Consider the following 13130-nt stretch of genomic DNA (forward strand, 5'->3'; position numbering starts at 1 on the left):
CGGCACCTGTGCTCCCCACCCGCCATCGAGTCCAACAAGGGGACGGGCCATTCGGATGTCCAGAATGAGCCCGCCAGGGCTACACAGGTGCTATACTCAGTCAGCTGCTACATCGGACATGTGTCCGATACAGCAGCTCCCTGATTGACCCTCCAGCCACCGCCCTCCAGCATAGGTCGACGACCTATGCTGGTAGCTCGGCATGACCAGCCGGTTGACCCAGAGCGGGCCATCTGGGTCTCAGGTCTAGGGGAACTTGGAGCCAAAGTATTGTGTTGTTGTGGTTTATCCTCAGATAGCCACCACTCAAACACCAGGATCTCTTTATCCCCCCTTACCCGTCGCAGTCCACGGCAAACGGACTGGTCTAGGACGTAGTGAGAATTTAAAGTTAAGGAGACAGTGTGATGATCAATGAAGGCAGACTTAGGAAAAGAGGAGGCAGACACAGTGATAGAAAAGAAGTAGGGCACTTTTGAGCTCCAAAAGTGCTAAGGAAAGAGGAGCGCAGTTTAACGTCATGTCTCGGGACGAACATCAACAAAGACACGTCAACATCAACAAAGAAACAAAGACACGTCAACATCAACAAAGACACGTCAACATCAACAAAGACACGTCAACATCAACAAAGACACGTCAACATCAACAAAGAAACAAAGACACGTCAACATCAACAAAGACACGTCAACATCAACAAAGACACGTCAACATCAACAAAGACACGTCTACATCAAGAAAGACACAGAGACACGTCAACATCAACAAAGAAACAAAGACACGTCAACATCAACAAAGACACGTTAACATCAACAAAGACACGTCAACATCAACAAAGACACGTCAACATCAACAAAGACACGTCAACATCAACAAAGACACGTCAACATCAACAAAGAAACAAAGAAACGTCAACATCAACAAAGAAACAAAGACACGTCAACATCAACAAAGACACGTCAACATCAACAAAGACACGTCAACATCAACAAAGACACGTAAACATCAACAAAGACACGTCAAAATCAACAAAGACACGTCAACATCAACAAAGAAACAAAGACACGTCAACATCAACAAAGACACGTCAACATCAACAAAGACACGTCAACATCAAGAAAGACACGTCAACATCAAGACAGACACGTCAACATCAAGAAAGACACGTCTACATCAACAAAGACACAGAGACACGTCAACATCAACAAAGAAACAAAGACACGTCAACATCAACAAAGACACGTTAACATCAACAAAGACACGTTAACATCAACAAAGACACGTCAACATCAACAAAGACACGTCAACATCAACAAAGACACGTCAATATCAACAAAGACACGTCAACATCAACAAAGACACGTCAACATCAACAAAGACACGTCAACATCAACAAAGACACGTCAACATCCACAAAGACACGTCAACATCAACAAAGACACGTCAACATCAACAAAGACACATCAACAAAGAAACAAAGACACATCAACAAAGAAACAAAGACACATCAACAAAGACACGTCAACATCAACAAAGAAACGTCAACATCAACAAAGACATGTCAACATCAACAAAGAAACAAAGACACATCAACATCAACAAAGAAACGTCAACATCAACAAAGAAACAAAGACACGTCAACATCAACAAAGAAAGAAAGACACGTCAACATCAACAAAGAAACAAAGACACGTCAACATATTTTTTTAAAATCTGAAATGTATTTTCATTTCAGTTTTGAAACCAGACATGACATTAGTTAATCTCTGACATTCGTGCGAGATTATATTCCAACCTCGATGCTGGGGAAAGTTTGATGGGGAAATCTAGGTAGGGGGGGGGAATGAGGACAAATAGGGTTTTGTCAAGGCAAGAAACTTGTTCATTGTTGACGTGGCTGTTCTGGACTGTCAGCGAGACAAATGAGAAAACAATGGCATGAAAAGAAATAGAACAATAACAAATGTTTTGCTCGCTGGCTTTCCCTTTTACGGTCTACATTTCTTTGGACCATTTTTTTAAAAACTAGAATGTAGTGCTCTTCGCACTACTTGGGTGTGTGGCTGAGGGGCAAATACCGTTTTGCTACCTAACAAGGGGGCTCGAGTTCATTTCCCGCATTGAGCTGAGTTGTGTTTACTGAGCCCCTAAAGGCAGATCTTCTACAAGAGACTCACTAACTCCACTGGCCCACAAAAGAGATTGGACCATAGCGCGCTGATCATGCTATAAGCAAGAAAGTTATGGGCTCTACAAAAAGATGTACAACACTAAAAACAAGCAAAGTACACAAAAGTACTTACAAACAACAAACAAACAAGGCTTAAATTGATGAAAATTAAATTTGTAATAGATTTAGAGTCCTAGACTACCAATAATAAATGTTTGCGGTCAGAAATATTTTTAACGATGTTTTTGTTTCCTACTTTTACCTTTGTCAAAACGCTATGACCCTATCACTTGGCCGGACCAGTTGGAAAGGGCTGGAGGGAGAAAGAACGGGGTATCTGGGTGATCGCGTTTTAAATGCATTTGTAAAAAAAAAAAAAAAAAGGTGATCGACCTGAATTCGAACTCATGGGCTAAATCCTTCTCAAAATTTTTGCATTAACACACATAGCAGGACTAAGGAGTTAAATGAAAGCATTTTTCAAGATTTTCTTTGTCTTTCTAAATTACTTAAAAAAAAAAAAGTAGCTCTTTGTTTTGGAAGCAGTTGGGGAGCATGGCTTTGTGGGCTGTATAACTGGCTAAGAGTCTCCCATGTTAAGATCCTCGTGGAGGTTTGGAATTTCTTATTGAGGTTGAAGTTGAACAGAGTTGGGTTCCTACACAGACATGACTAAAACGTTTCTAAAACTAAATGTTTACATATGGGATTAGTCCTCAGTCTCAATGAGCAAGCTAAAGTATAACACTGCACACACAGACAGGGGCACTGAAGGAACCTTTACAAAGTAAGAATTCATTGATTAATGTTAATAATGTAAACAAAATATTTGTGTTAGAGTGCAACATCTCTGAGTATCCAACCTGGGCGCCTAGTGAAGAGGAGGGGGGCACGATGCCCTGGGCGCTATCCTTCTGTTGGGGGGGGGCGCCACACCCAGAGAGGCGCCAAAAAAATTATTGTAGGTAGATATTTTAACATTCTAAGGTTATTTGTAATATACTATTATTAAATCCTTTTTTTTATATTTATAAGCCAATATTTCTATGTGGTGTTCATGGTAAATGGGGGAGAGGAGCGCCAATAAAGTACCCGGGTGCACGTTTTGCTCACTACGCCTCTGTCTCCAATACAGTTTGTAAAACAATATTTCTCTTACCGGGAAGATACTCAAAATCTGTAGAGTTTTGGCTTTGTGGTCGTTGCTGGTGCTGTAGCGACGTACTACGTAGACAGCCACATCAACAAACACCGCCAGTGTAGCGAGGACCACTAAACAGGAGACCACGACCATTACTTTCTCGCCCACCACAAGACCTGAACAAAAAAAAAAAGGGGGGAAGGAACAGATTCAAAGTTTAAATTGAAGAACTAGAACAATTAATATAAAAGTTAAAAAAAAAATAATTCCTACAAATTTTCCAATAATATTTTAACATTCATATTTTATTTGTCATTCAGAAAAAAAGACGTTATTAACCTGATTGAGCTAACAAGCCATACTGCTTGCATTATAATACTATGTGCAAAATTTTTGTTTGAAACAAATGATTCAATTTTTCACTTCCAAATTGTACAAAATACTTCCTTAAACACAAGAGAATGTAAGCTAATAATACAGATGTATTGATCCTACTTGCCAATAAGCATTCTGAATAAGAGATAAAGAATAGGGAGCCTATGTATTTCTTTACATCTTTAATGAACTCTACGGTATCTGTATCACTATAATGCCGACCCTATTACTAAATAGTTTCATTTAGGAGAGCCCTTCCCTTTGTTACGAAGCTCCTATCAACTGTTAGAACATAGTCACACATATATATTTACAAATTCTAATTGTATTTTTTTTCTTTAGTAAAAAAAACCAACACTTTTTTATATGAACCCGCACAGCAAAACGAGTTAGGCTTAGAATGAAAACAAAAACGTTGGCGAAACTATAAATCCACTTAAATTTACCGTCAGGTGATAAAGCTATAAATCCACTTAAATTTACCGTCAGGTGATAAAGCTATAAATCCACTTAAATTTACCGTCAGGTGATAAAACTACAAATCCACTTAAATTTACTGTCAGGTGATAAAACTATAAATCCACCTAAATTTACCGTCAGGTGATAAAACTATAAATCCACTTAAATTTACCGTCAGGTGATAAAACTATAAATCCACCTAAATTTACTGTCAGGTGATAAAACTATAAATCCACCTAAATTTACCGTCAGGTGATGAAACTATAAATCCACTAAAATTTACTGTCAGGTGATAAAACTATAAATCCACCTAAATTTACCGTCAGGTGATAAAACTATAAAGCCACTTAAATTTACTGTCAGGTGATAAAACTATAAATCCACCTAAATTAACCGTCAGGTGATAAAACTATAAATCCACCTAAATTTACCGTCAGGTGATAAAACTATAAATCCACTTAAATTTACCGTCAGGTGATAAAACTATAAATCCCCTTAAATTTACCGTAAGGTGATAAAACTATAAATCCACTTAAATTTACCGTCAGGTGATAAAACTACAAATCCACTTAAATTTACTGTCAGGTGATAAAACTATAAATCCACCTAAATTTACCGTCTGGTGATAAAACTATAAATCCACTTAAATTTACCGTCAGGTGATAAAACTATAAATCCACCTAAATTTACCGTCAGGTGATAAAACTATAAATCCACCTAAATTTACCGTCTGGTGATAAAACTATAAATCCACTTAAATTTACCGTCAGGTGATAAAACTATAAATCCACATAAATTTACCGTCAGGTGATGAAACTATAAATCCACTTAAATTTACTGTCAGGTGATAAAACTATAAATCCACCTAAATTTACCGTCAGGTGATGAAACTATAAATCCACTTAAATTTACCGTCAGGTGATAAAACTTTAAATCCACTTAAATTTACCGTCAGGGGATAAAACTATAAAGCCACTTAAATTTACCGTAAGGTGATAAAACTATAAATCCACTTAAATTTACCGTCAGGTGATAAAACTACAAATCCACTTAAATTTACTGTCAGGTGATAAAACTATAAATCCACCTAAATTTACCGTCAGGTGATAAAACTATAAATCCACTTAAATTTACCGTCAGGTGATAAAACTATAAATCCACTTAAATTTACCGTCAGGTGATAAAACTATAAATCCACCTAAATTTACCGTCTGGTGATAAAACTATAAATCCACTTAAATTTACCGTCAGGTGATAAAACTATAAATCCACATAAATTTACCGTCAGGTGATGAAACTATAAATTCACTTAAATTTACTGTCAGGTGATAAAACTATAAATCCACCTAAATTTACCGTCAGGTGATGAAACTATAAATCCACTTAAATTTACCGTCAGGTGATAAAACTTTAAATCCACTTAAATTTACCGTCAGGGGATAAAACTATAAAGCCACTTAAATTTACCGTCAAAGCTTCTCACGCGTCATTTATCAAGTCCTAACCCCTAAAATCTCTTGGACGTCTTAAGAATAATCCCCCCCCCCCCCTGTAAGATAAATCCAAACTACCATGCTACTCCAAAAGTCTAGCCTTCCATCTCTTGTCAAATAAATTCTTAAGCTTCAAATGTGAGCAGCCATTGCTACCTCCCATTCACCGTAAGAGTGCGAGACAGCCATTTAAACAATGTACATACGTCTAAAACATACACGAATAATTTCCTTAGAAAATACTTAAGACACTTCTGGATCTAGTCATCTCAATCTACCGAGACCATCTTCCATTCTTTTAAAAGTTGTTCTGAATGAAATGTCAGAAAGGTGATCGCGACATTCTTTCAGTGTGTTATGAGATGTTTGTTTCGCTTCTTCTAGTAATGTTCAATTAAAAATACTATGAAGTTTATTTGAGTATTGTCCTCAGTCTAGTTTGATGAAATTGAAGGTTCGTGCATGGATCGTGCACCTTATCATTCAATTCGGCATTTTAAGCATACTAAAGTCATGGCTCTTTCTGATAACAAAAGTCATTATCTGTATTAAATGTTCAATTAATCTCCCCTAGAGCGCAGACAGCTAAGTGATCAAGCATAGTGTTTGTCTTCCAGAAACAAAGCAGAATTTTATCTTCAAGAAAGGTCAATGGTTAAATTGGTGTAATGAACAATAGCCAAAACAAATATTTGGTTTAAGGAAAAATCCGTCTAAGGTTGGCACTGTTCAGGGTGGATCGGCCGGCCTTTGTATTAGAGTAACTCGAGAACTTGCTGTTGTTAGCTGATCTTATAAGGGTTTACTGCTCCTGCAAGCTAGACTTCTGTTAGCTGTTGACTTCAGTAGGGATAGCTGCATGGTCGTGTGGCATGTGCGCTGGACTGTCGTTCGGTCGTCTCGACCCAAAACATGTAAAACATTTACGAGTAGCTGTGTCAGAATCTTCGTCTTGACTTGATCTAAGCAGAGAAGTCCAGATCAAAGTGCAGATCAATTGATATATAGATAAATTACAGATCCTTGGTAGCGCTAAGTCTGTGTGTGTGTGTGTGTGTGTGTTAGATATATATATATATATATATAAAGTGTCGATCTGTGTTCTAATGGTCACGTCAAGTTGTGTGAGTGAAGTCTGATGATAGCCTAGAGCATTTTCGTACTTTCTTCTACAACAAAATCTGCGTCGTTGTATAATTTATAAGAGAAAGAAGAAGCCTACAAATGAAGGAAAGGTTGTGCTCTGGAAATCATAATAATTTAAAAAGCTGCAATCATCTAGATCAAGGAGATGTAGATTTGAGAGATCAAGAAAGTAAAAGGAAAAGAACAAAGTATTTTTCTTCTAAAAACATTATTTAAAAAAAAGTGTTTTTGTCTTTTTTTAGCGGCCTCCGAAAGGGGAAAAGACGCTATTAGTTTAGTGTGAAATGTCTGTCCGTCTGTCCCGTTTAGATATCGTAAACTAGAAAAGATATTGAAAATCCGACATCACAATATTTTAGACCATTCAAAGTTCTAATGCAACGGCTACTTTTTTTTTTTCTGAAAGCGAAAAATCTAATTTTTAAAATCAGTTATGCAAGCAGTTTTTTAAAGAGAAAAAGCTAATTAGTATGCATCATAAGTTTGACCTAATTTAAAACGAATAGTAATCTTGTAAAGTTCATATTCCTGAACTTTTTTTTTAATAGCGGAAATATTCTTTTTTTCTTTTTTTTGATGATTGCAATACGAGATTGAGCCTTTTCAAAACAATTATATCAATTATAAGACTTCAGTTAGGCCAGGAGAGGCGCCGTAGCTGAGCTGTAAAGCGCTTGGCTTCCGAACCGGGGATCCCGGGTTCGAATCCTGGTGAAGACTGGGATTTTCAACTTCGGAATCCTTGGGCGCCTCTGAGTCCACCCAGCTCTAATGGGTACCTGACATTAGTTGGGGAAAAGTAAAGGCGGTTGGTCGTTGTGCTGGCTACATGACACCGTAGGCCACAAAAACAGATGAACTTTACATCATCTGTCCTATAGACCACAAGGTCTGAAAGGGGGAACTAGTTAGGCCAGGTTCACATCTAACTTTGCATTCACTTGCACCTATTCTTTGATCTGCTGGACCTTTGGGGCACTACACAAAATCTGTCAACCTTTTTTCTCCATTCTTATCTCTCATTTGTCTTTGATATAATTTCATTTGGATGTTCTTTCTGAAAATATTGAAGCCTGCCTGGGTGGACCACTTCGGGGGCCGATTTTGAGTTTGTGTTTCCACACAAACTGTCTTTGTAACCTTGTTTTTTTTTAGAAACGGATCAAATCTTTTTGTACGATTATCAATTCTGCATAGATACTGTTTCTACATTTTACCATAGCTATTATTATTATTATGTACATTTCGAGACTATATAAGATCCAATGTATATTACAGCTGAGCACATTGTGTCCCAGCCCATAAAGCATACAATAAAAACATCAACAATCTTAAATCTTGAACACGCCCCTCATCTCTAGATCTATATGTTTGTTATTCTGTTCTGTTGTATACATTTTATTTTCTGCATAACGCACACCCTGAGAGCAGAAAACAAACAGATGATAGCCTAGAGCATTTTCGTACTTTCTTCTACAACAAAATCTGCGTCGTTGTATAATTTATAAGAGAAAGAAGAAGCCTACAAATGAAGGAAAGGTTGTTATGTAACCCTGTTACATCAAATGATTCCAACTCGGTGCCAGACTATACATGTATGCGCAAACTCTTATACATTTTTTTTTGTCAGGTCAGCTAGTTGAAAGATTAAAGTGGTGCGTTCAGTTACAAGTTAAAAAAAAAACAATTTTGTTTTGAATCTTGACTAGATTTTTTTAAAAGCTTTATTTGAGAGTCAGAAGGCGGTAAAGTTCTCTTTCTCTCTGCACAGTAGGTGGTAAAGTTCTCTTTCTCTATGTTCAGAAAGCGGTAAAGTTCTCTTTCTCTATGTTCAGAAAGCGGTAAAGTTCTCTTTCTCTATGTTCAGAAAGCGGTAAAGTTCTCTTTCTCTCTACACAGTAGGTGGTAAAGTTCTCTTTCTCTATGTACAGAAAGCGGTAAAGTTCTCTTTCTCTATGTTCAGAAAGTGGTAAAGTTCTCTTTCTCTATGTTCAGAAAGCGGTAAAGTTCTCTTTCTCTCTTCACAGTAGGTGGTAAAGTTATCTTTCTCAATGTTCAGAAAGCGGTAAAGTTCTCTTTCTCTATGTACGGTAGGCTGTAAAGTTCTCTTTCTCTATGTACGGTAGGCTGTAAAGTTCTCTTTCTCTGTGTTCAGAAAGCGGTAAAGTTCTCTTTCTCTATGTTCAGAAAGCGGTAAAGTTCTCTTTCTCTATGTTCAGAAAGCGGTAAATTTCTCTTTATGTTCAGAAAGCGGTAAAGTTCTCTTTCTCTATTTTCAGAAAGGGGTAAAGTTCTCTTTCTCTATGTTCAGAAAGCGGTAAAGTTCTCTTTCTCTATGTTCAGAAAGCGGTAAAGTTCTCTTTCTCTATGTTCAGAAAGGGGTAAAGTTCTCTTTCTCTATGTTCAGAAAGCGGTAAAGTTCTCTTTCTCTATGTTCAGAAAGCGGTAAAGTTCTCTTTCTCCATGTACAGAATGGCGGTAAAGCTCTCTTTCTCTATGTACAGTAGGCACCTGAGATGAACTCCAATTGGTAACAAGACTGGAAGGATTAGTCCTCCCGTAGAGCCTTGGCCTGTACAGTAGGCAGTTAGGTTCTCTTTCTCTCTGTACAGAAGGCGATTAAGGTCTATTTCTCTCTGTCAGAAGCAGCTATTCAAAGCCTTTACTCCTTTAATATTTTTTTTGTTTTTACTAATTTCTTTTTTTTTCCTTATTGCTAATTAAACCTCTTCTCCCCCCCCCCCTTTTTTTTTTTAGAGCCCGTTGTTTTATGTCACCTTTTCAGACAAGGTTGTAACACTGCAGCAAAACATTGTGACTCTTCCCACTGAGCGACAGTCACTGACATTACTGACAGGAAGAAGTACTGAACAAAACAATGTGGTTTGGCAGCACGTTGATATGGTGGTCGAGTTACCACCACCACCACCCTACCCGATGTGTAACCTACTTTCAGGACATACAGTGAAGATAGCAAACTAGTCACGTGCAAATTAGGACAATAGTGCTACACCAGTTCTGAGGTCATAAAATACTCGGACATCGAGATAGGTGTGAGAAGAATTGGAGACACTACATCAGCACTTCGCATAAGTATTCTTAGACAAAGGGAGAGAATCCAAAAAAAAAAACACAATATAAGGGAAGTAAATGTAATGGATTGATTCAAGACTGATATTGTGAGACAATGACAGAAAAAAAAACAAAAAACAAGGTTACAAAGACAGTTTGTGTGAAAATCAAACTCAAAATCGGCCCCCGAAGTGGTCCACCCAGGCAGGTTTCAATATTTTCAGAAAGAACATCATAATGAAATTTTATCAAAGACAAATGACAGAGAAGAATGGAGAAGGAAGGTTGACAGATCTTTGTGTGGTACCCAGCAGTCCAGCAGACCAAGGGATAGGTGAAAGTGACAGATGTGTAACTGATGTCTTATAATGAATATCTAATTGATATAATTGTTTTGTAAAGGGTCAATCTCTTATTCAAAGCCTCAAGAAAAATACATTTATGAAAAAAATAATTAATTCCTATAGTTAAATGTTTTATTTCTTATATATGTCATGTTCCAGTTCACGCGATAATATGATAAACTACTTATTAATTGTTGTTTTAAATTATGTCCAACTTATATGCATACTAAATAGATATTTTCTTTTTTTTTTTTGTAAATGTAGTAATTAGTATGACAGAAGTTACGTATCTTAGCAATACAAATGTATAAAAAAAAAACTTTTTTTCACAAAAAATCTAAAAGCATTTGCATAAATGTGTTAAAAATATGGTAAATGGCAGTCTCCCCTACTAAAGGGCCTTTAGTGTTTGTTATATTAATAGTGAATAGTTGTAAAAGTTGTGTATTTTTATGAAAAAACTGCTTGCATAAGTGATTTAAAAAATTAGATTTTTCTCTTTTAGAAAAGAAAAAATAGCCGTTGCATCAGAACTTTGAATGGTCTAGAATATTATGATGTCGGATTTTCACTATCTTTGCTAGTTTACGAGATCTAAACAGGACGGACGGACAGACATTCCACACAAAACTAATAGCGTCTTTTCCCCTTTCGGGGGCCGCTAAAAATGAAATAAAGGGGTCGTGAGGAAGTATGTCATAGAGCCCGCTTCTATAAATTTATAGATTTATTAATTATAGTTATTAATGCTCGATCTTAATAGGATGACTGCTCAGGACTGTCGTTCGGTGGGCCCGAGTTTGAACCCTGGCGCAACTCCGTTTTATTGATCTTCATGCCTATAAATATAACGGGCGTGGCCAGAGCGTAAAAAAGTATGAACAAAATGGCCGACTTACTTTGAAAAAAGTCTTGGGATAACGGAACCGGCATCGAGTCAGAGCAGTTATCTCCAGCTGTCTGGTTCATTGAGTGATTTTGTAGGTCTGGTGAGCTTGAATTACTTCCCTTCATCTTGGTCCCTTCGGCCCTGCGAACACTTCTACGTCACACTGGGGACAGAAAAAATGTTGAGTTCTAAGATAGACAAAATGAATTAAAAGTAAAGAAGACTTAGTAAATCGTGGGGGGCAGAGGGGTAAGACAGCATGGCAGCTAAGTCACGTGCTCAAATCCTGATTATCTTGGATTTAAGGACCTTTAGGTAGCTTTAGTGCTTACTAGACATGGAGACATACCGCACTCTAGTGAAATGGTTCTCAAACTTTGGCTAGTGGCGACGTAAGAAAGACCACTCTAGAATCGCATTGACATTTCTTCAAATGAGTGTTTCGAACTTGATGCAGACACCTCTCACTTAGAAGATGAAACGACGACCCGAACAATTGTTTAAAATCATTTTTTTTCTTTTAACATTGATAACAATGATATTTTTACTAGATTAATATTCAAATATGGATTTATAACTACAATGATAAATACAAGTTGTTTATTTTTTAAAAAATAACCGCTTTCGCGGATCCCCCCGCCCCCGACTCCCTATTTTTTTCCTGGGGCTCGCCACACAGTTTGAGAAACGTTGTTATAAGCTATAAAAAAAAAATGTTGGCAACTTCACTTTCACCTGCGCGTTAGGAGGTCATGGAACTCAATGGAAATGTAACAGCGTAATCAAATGAGGGGTGGGGTGAGGATGTTTACCTCAGTTATTTTATACTTCAGAAACCCAGAAAGTGAGGAGTTCATTGAACCTGTAATGACATCACACACGACTCAAGTCATTGTTTCGTGTATTAACATTCGAACATGTTCCAATGAGACTCGATGTCTTCGTGGGCGATGTCGCATCATACTGCTTTCAACTCCCAGAAACTAATATGTTCTTTTATACCTGACCTCTTCCCTACAAAACCCAAACCTTACACCGACGCTATTTTGAAGTAGGCCCTACAAGATATATTGCAGGATTCAGCCCAGAGAAAGTGAGAAGGAAGGTAAATACAATGAGTCTTTTTATGTCCCTGGAGCAAAGACTTCCACACGCGACATGACTAATACAATCAATAGATAAGGGACTAAGGAAAACATTAATGAGAATTTTGTAATTTAGTGTTCTGAAATAAATTACCTTGACTAAAGAATGATATTTAAAATGTATTAATTACTCGTCGGTTAAGTACACTAGGGGCTGCTTTGTTTAGCCACCAGAATGCTCAGTGGATTACGACTTAAACTCCAATAACTCGACTTTAAAGGGAAACTCCGATGGTTTTGACAATTTTTGATATGTGTTTTGATTAATAGATAATGAATATATTATTCTTTTTTTTTTTAAATTTGCAATAATAACTAGTAATTGATGTTTTTCTGACGTAATTTTCCTGCGCATCCAAAACGGCCAGACTTTCACCGGGTGTCTATGTGACGTCACACAAACCAATTAATTTAAGCTATTGTATAACGGGAGACCATACAGTAAAGTTTACATTTTCGTAAAAGAAATATATCTTCGTCTAAGCAGTTAGGTCTTGATCTTGTAAGCAAAGAAAAAATTGCGTGTTTAAAGTAGATTTACATGCTTGACTAACCACGGCAGTGTGTATCTTCTCGCGTGACCACTCAACACACAACAAATACTATCGCTTGGTTGTCTTGTCAGACCGACTCCACGAAGTCTAGACTAGCCTTACACTGACCAATTTGTTAGAATCAGAGACACAATCTATTTACTTTTTGGGACAGGGAGGGGCTTAGATGAAAATGTTACTTATTTCTCGAGTTGGTTATTAGATCTATCTCTATATAACTGTACCATAGCTCTGGACTAGGCCGTCACTAAGCCAGTAAGCCTAACAGTCTAACAGTTACTGTAAGAATGAACCGATACGATTGGTTAAATCTAGTTTCCCTTTCAGTATTGTTGAGGGAAG

General features: G+C 37.2%; 1 protein-coding gene across 3 annotated transcripts in view; it reads right to left on the reverse strand.

The window, feature by feature from the left end:
* The window catches only part of LOC106056374 (organic solute transporter subunit alpha-like), a 53951-nt gene that overhangs the window by 20926 nt on the left and 19895 nt on the right, over positions 1-13130 (reverse strand). For all 3 annotated transcript variants that reach the window (XM_056020799.1, XM_056020798.1, XM_013213083.2), the window contains 2 exons: positions 11100-11252; positions 3330-3487 (listed from right to left, as the gene is read on the reverse strand). In XM_056020799.1, coding sequence (XP_055876774.1) covers positions 3330-3487; positions 11100-11214 — 273 coding nt within the window. In that variant the 5' untranslated portion in view covers positions 11215-11252. The remainder of the gene's footprint in view (positions 1-3329; positions 3488-11099; positions 11253-13130) is intronic.

The sequence above is a fragment of the Biomphalaria glabrata genome, chromosome 2 (assembly GCF_947242115.1).
Source record: "Biomphalaria glabrata chromosome 2, xgBioGlab47.1, whole genome shotgun sequence".
NCBI classification, from domain to species: Eukaryota; Metazoa; Mollusca; class Gastropoda; family Planorbidae; genus Biomphalaria; species Biomphalaria glabrata.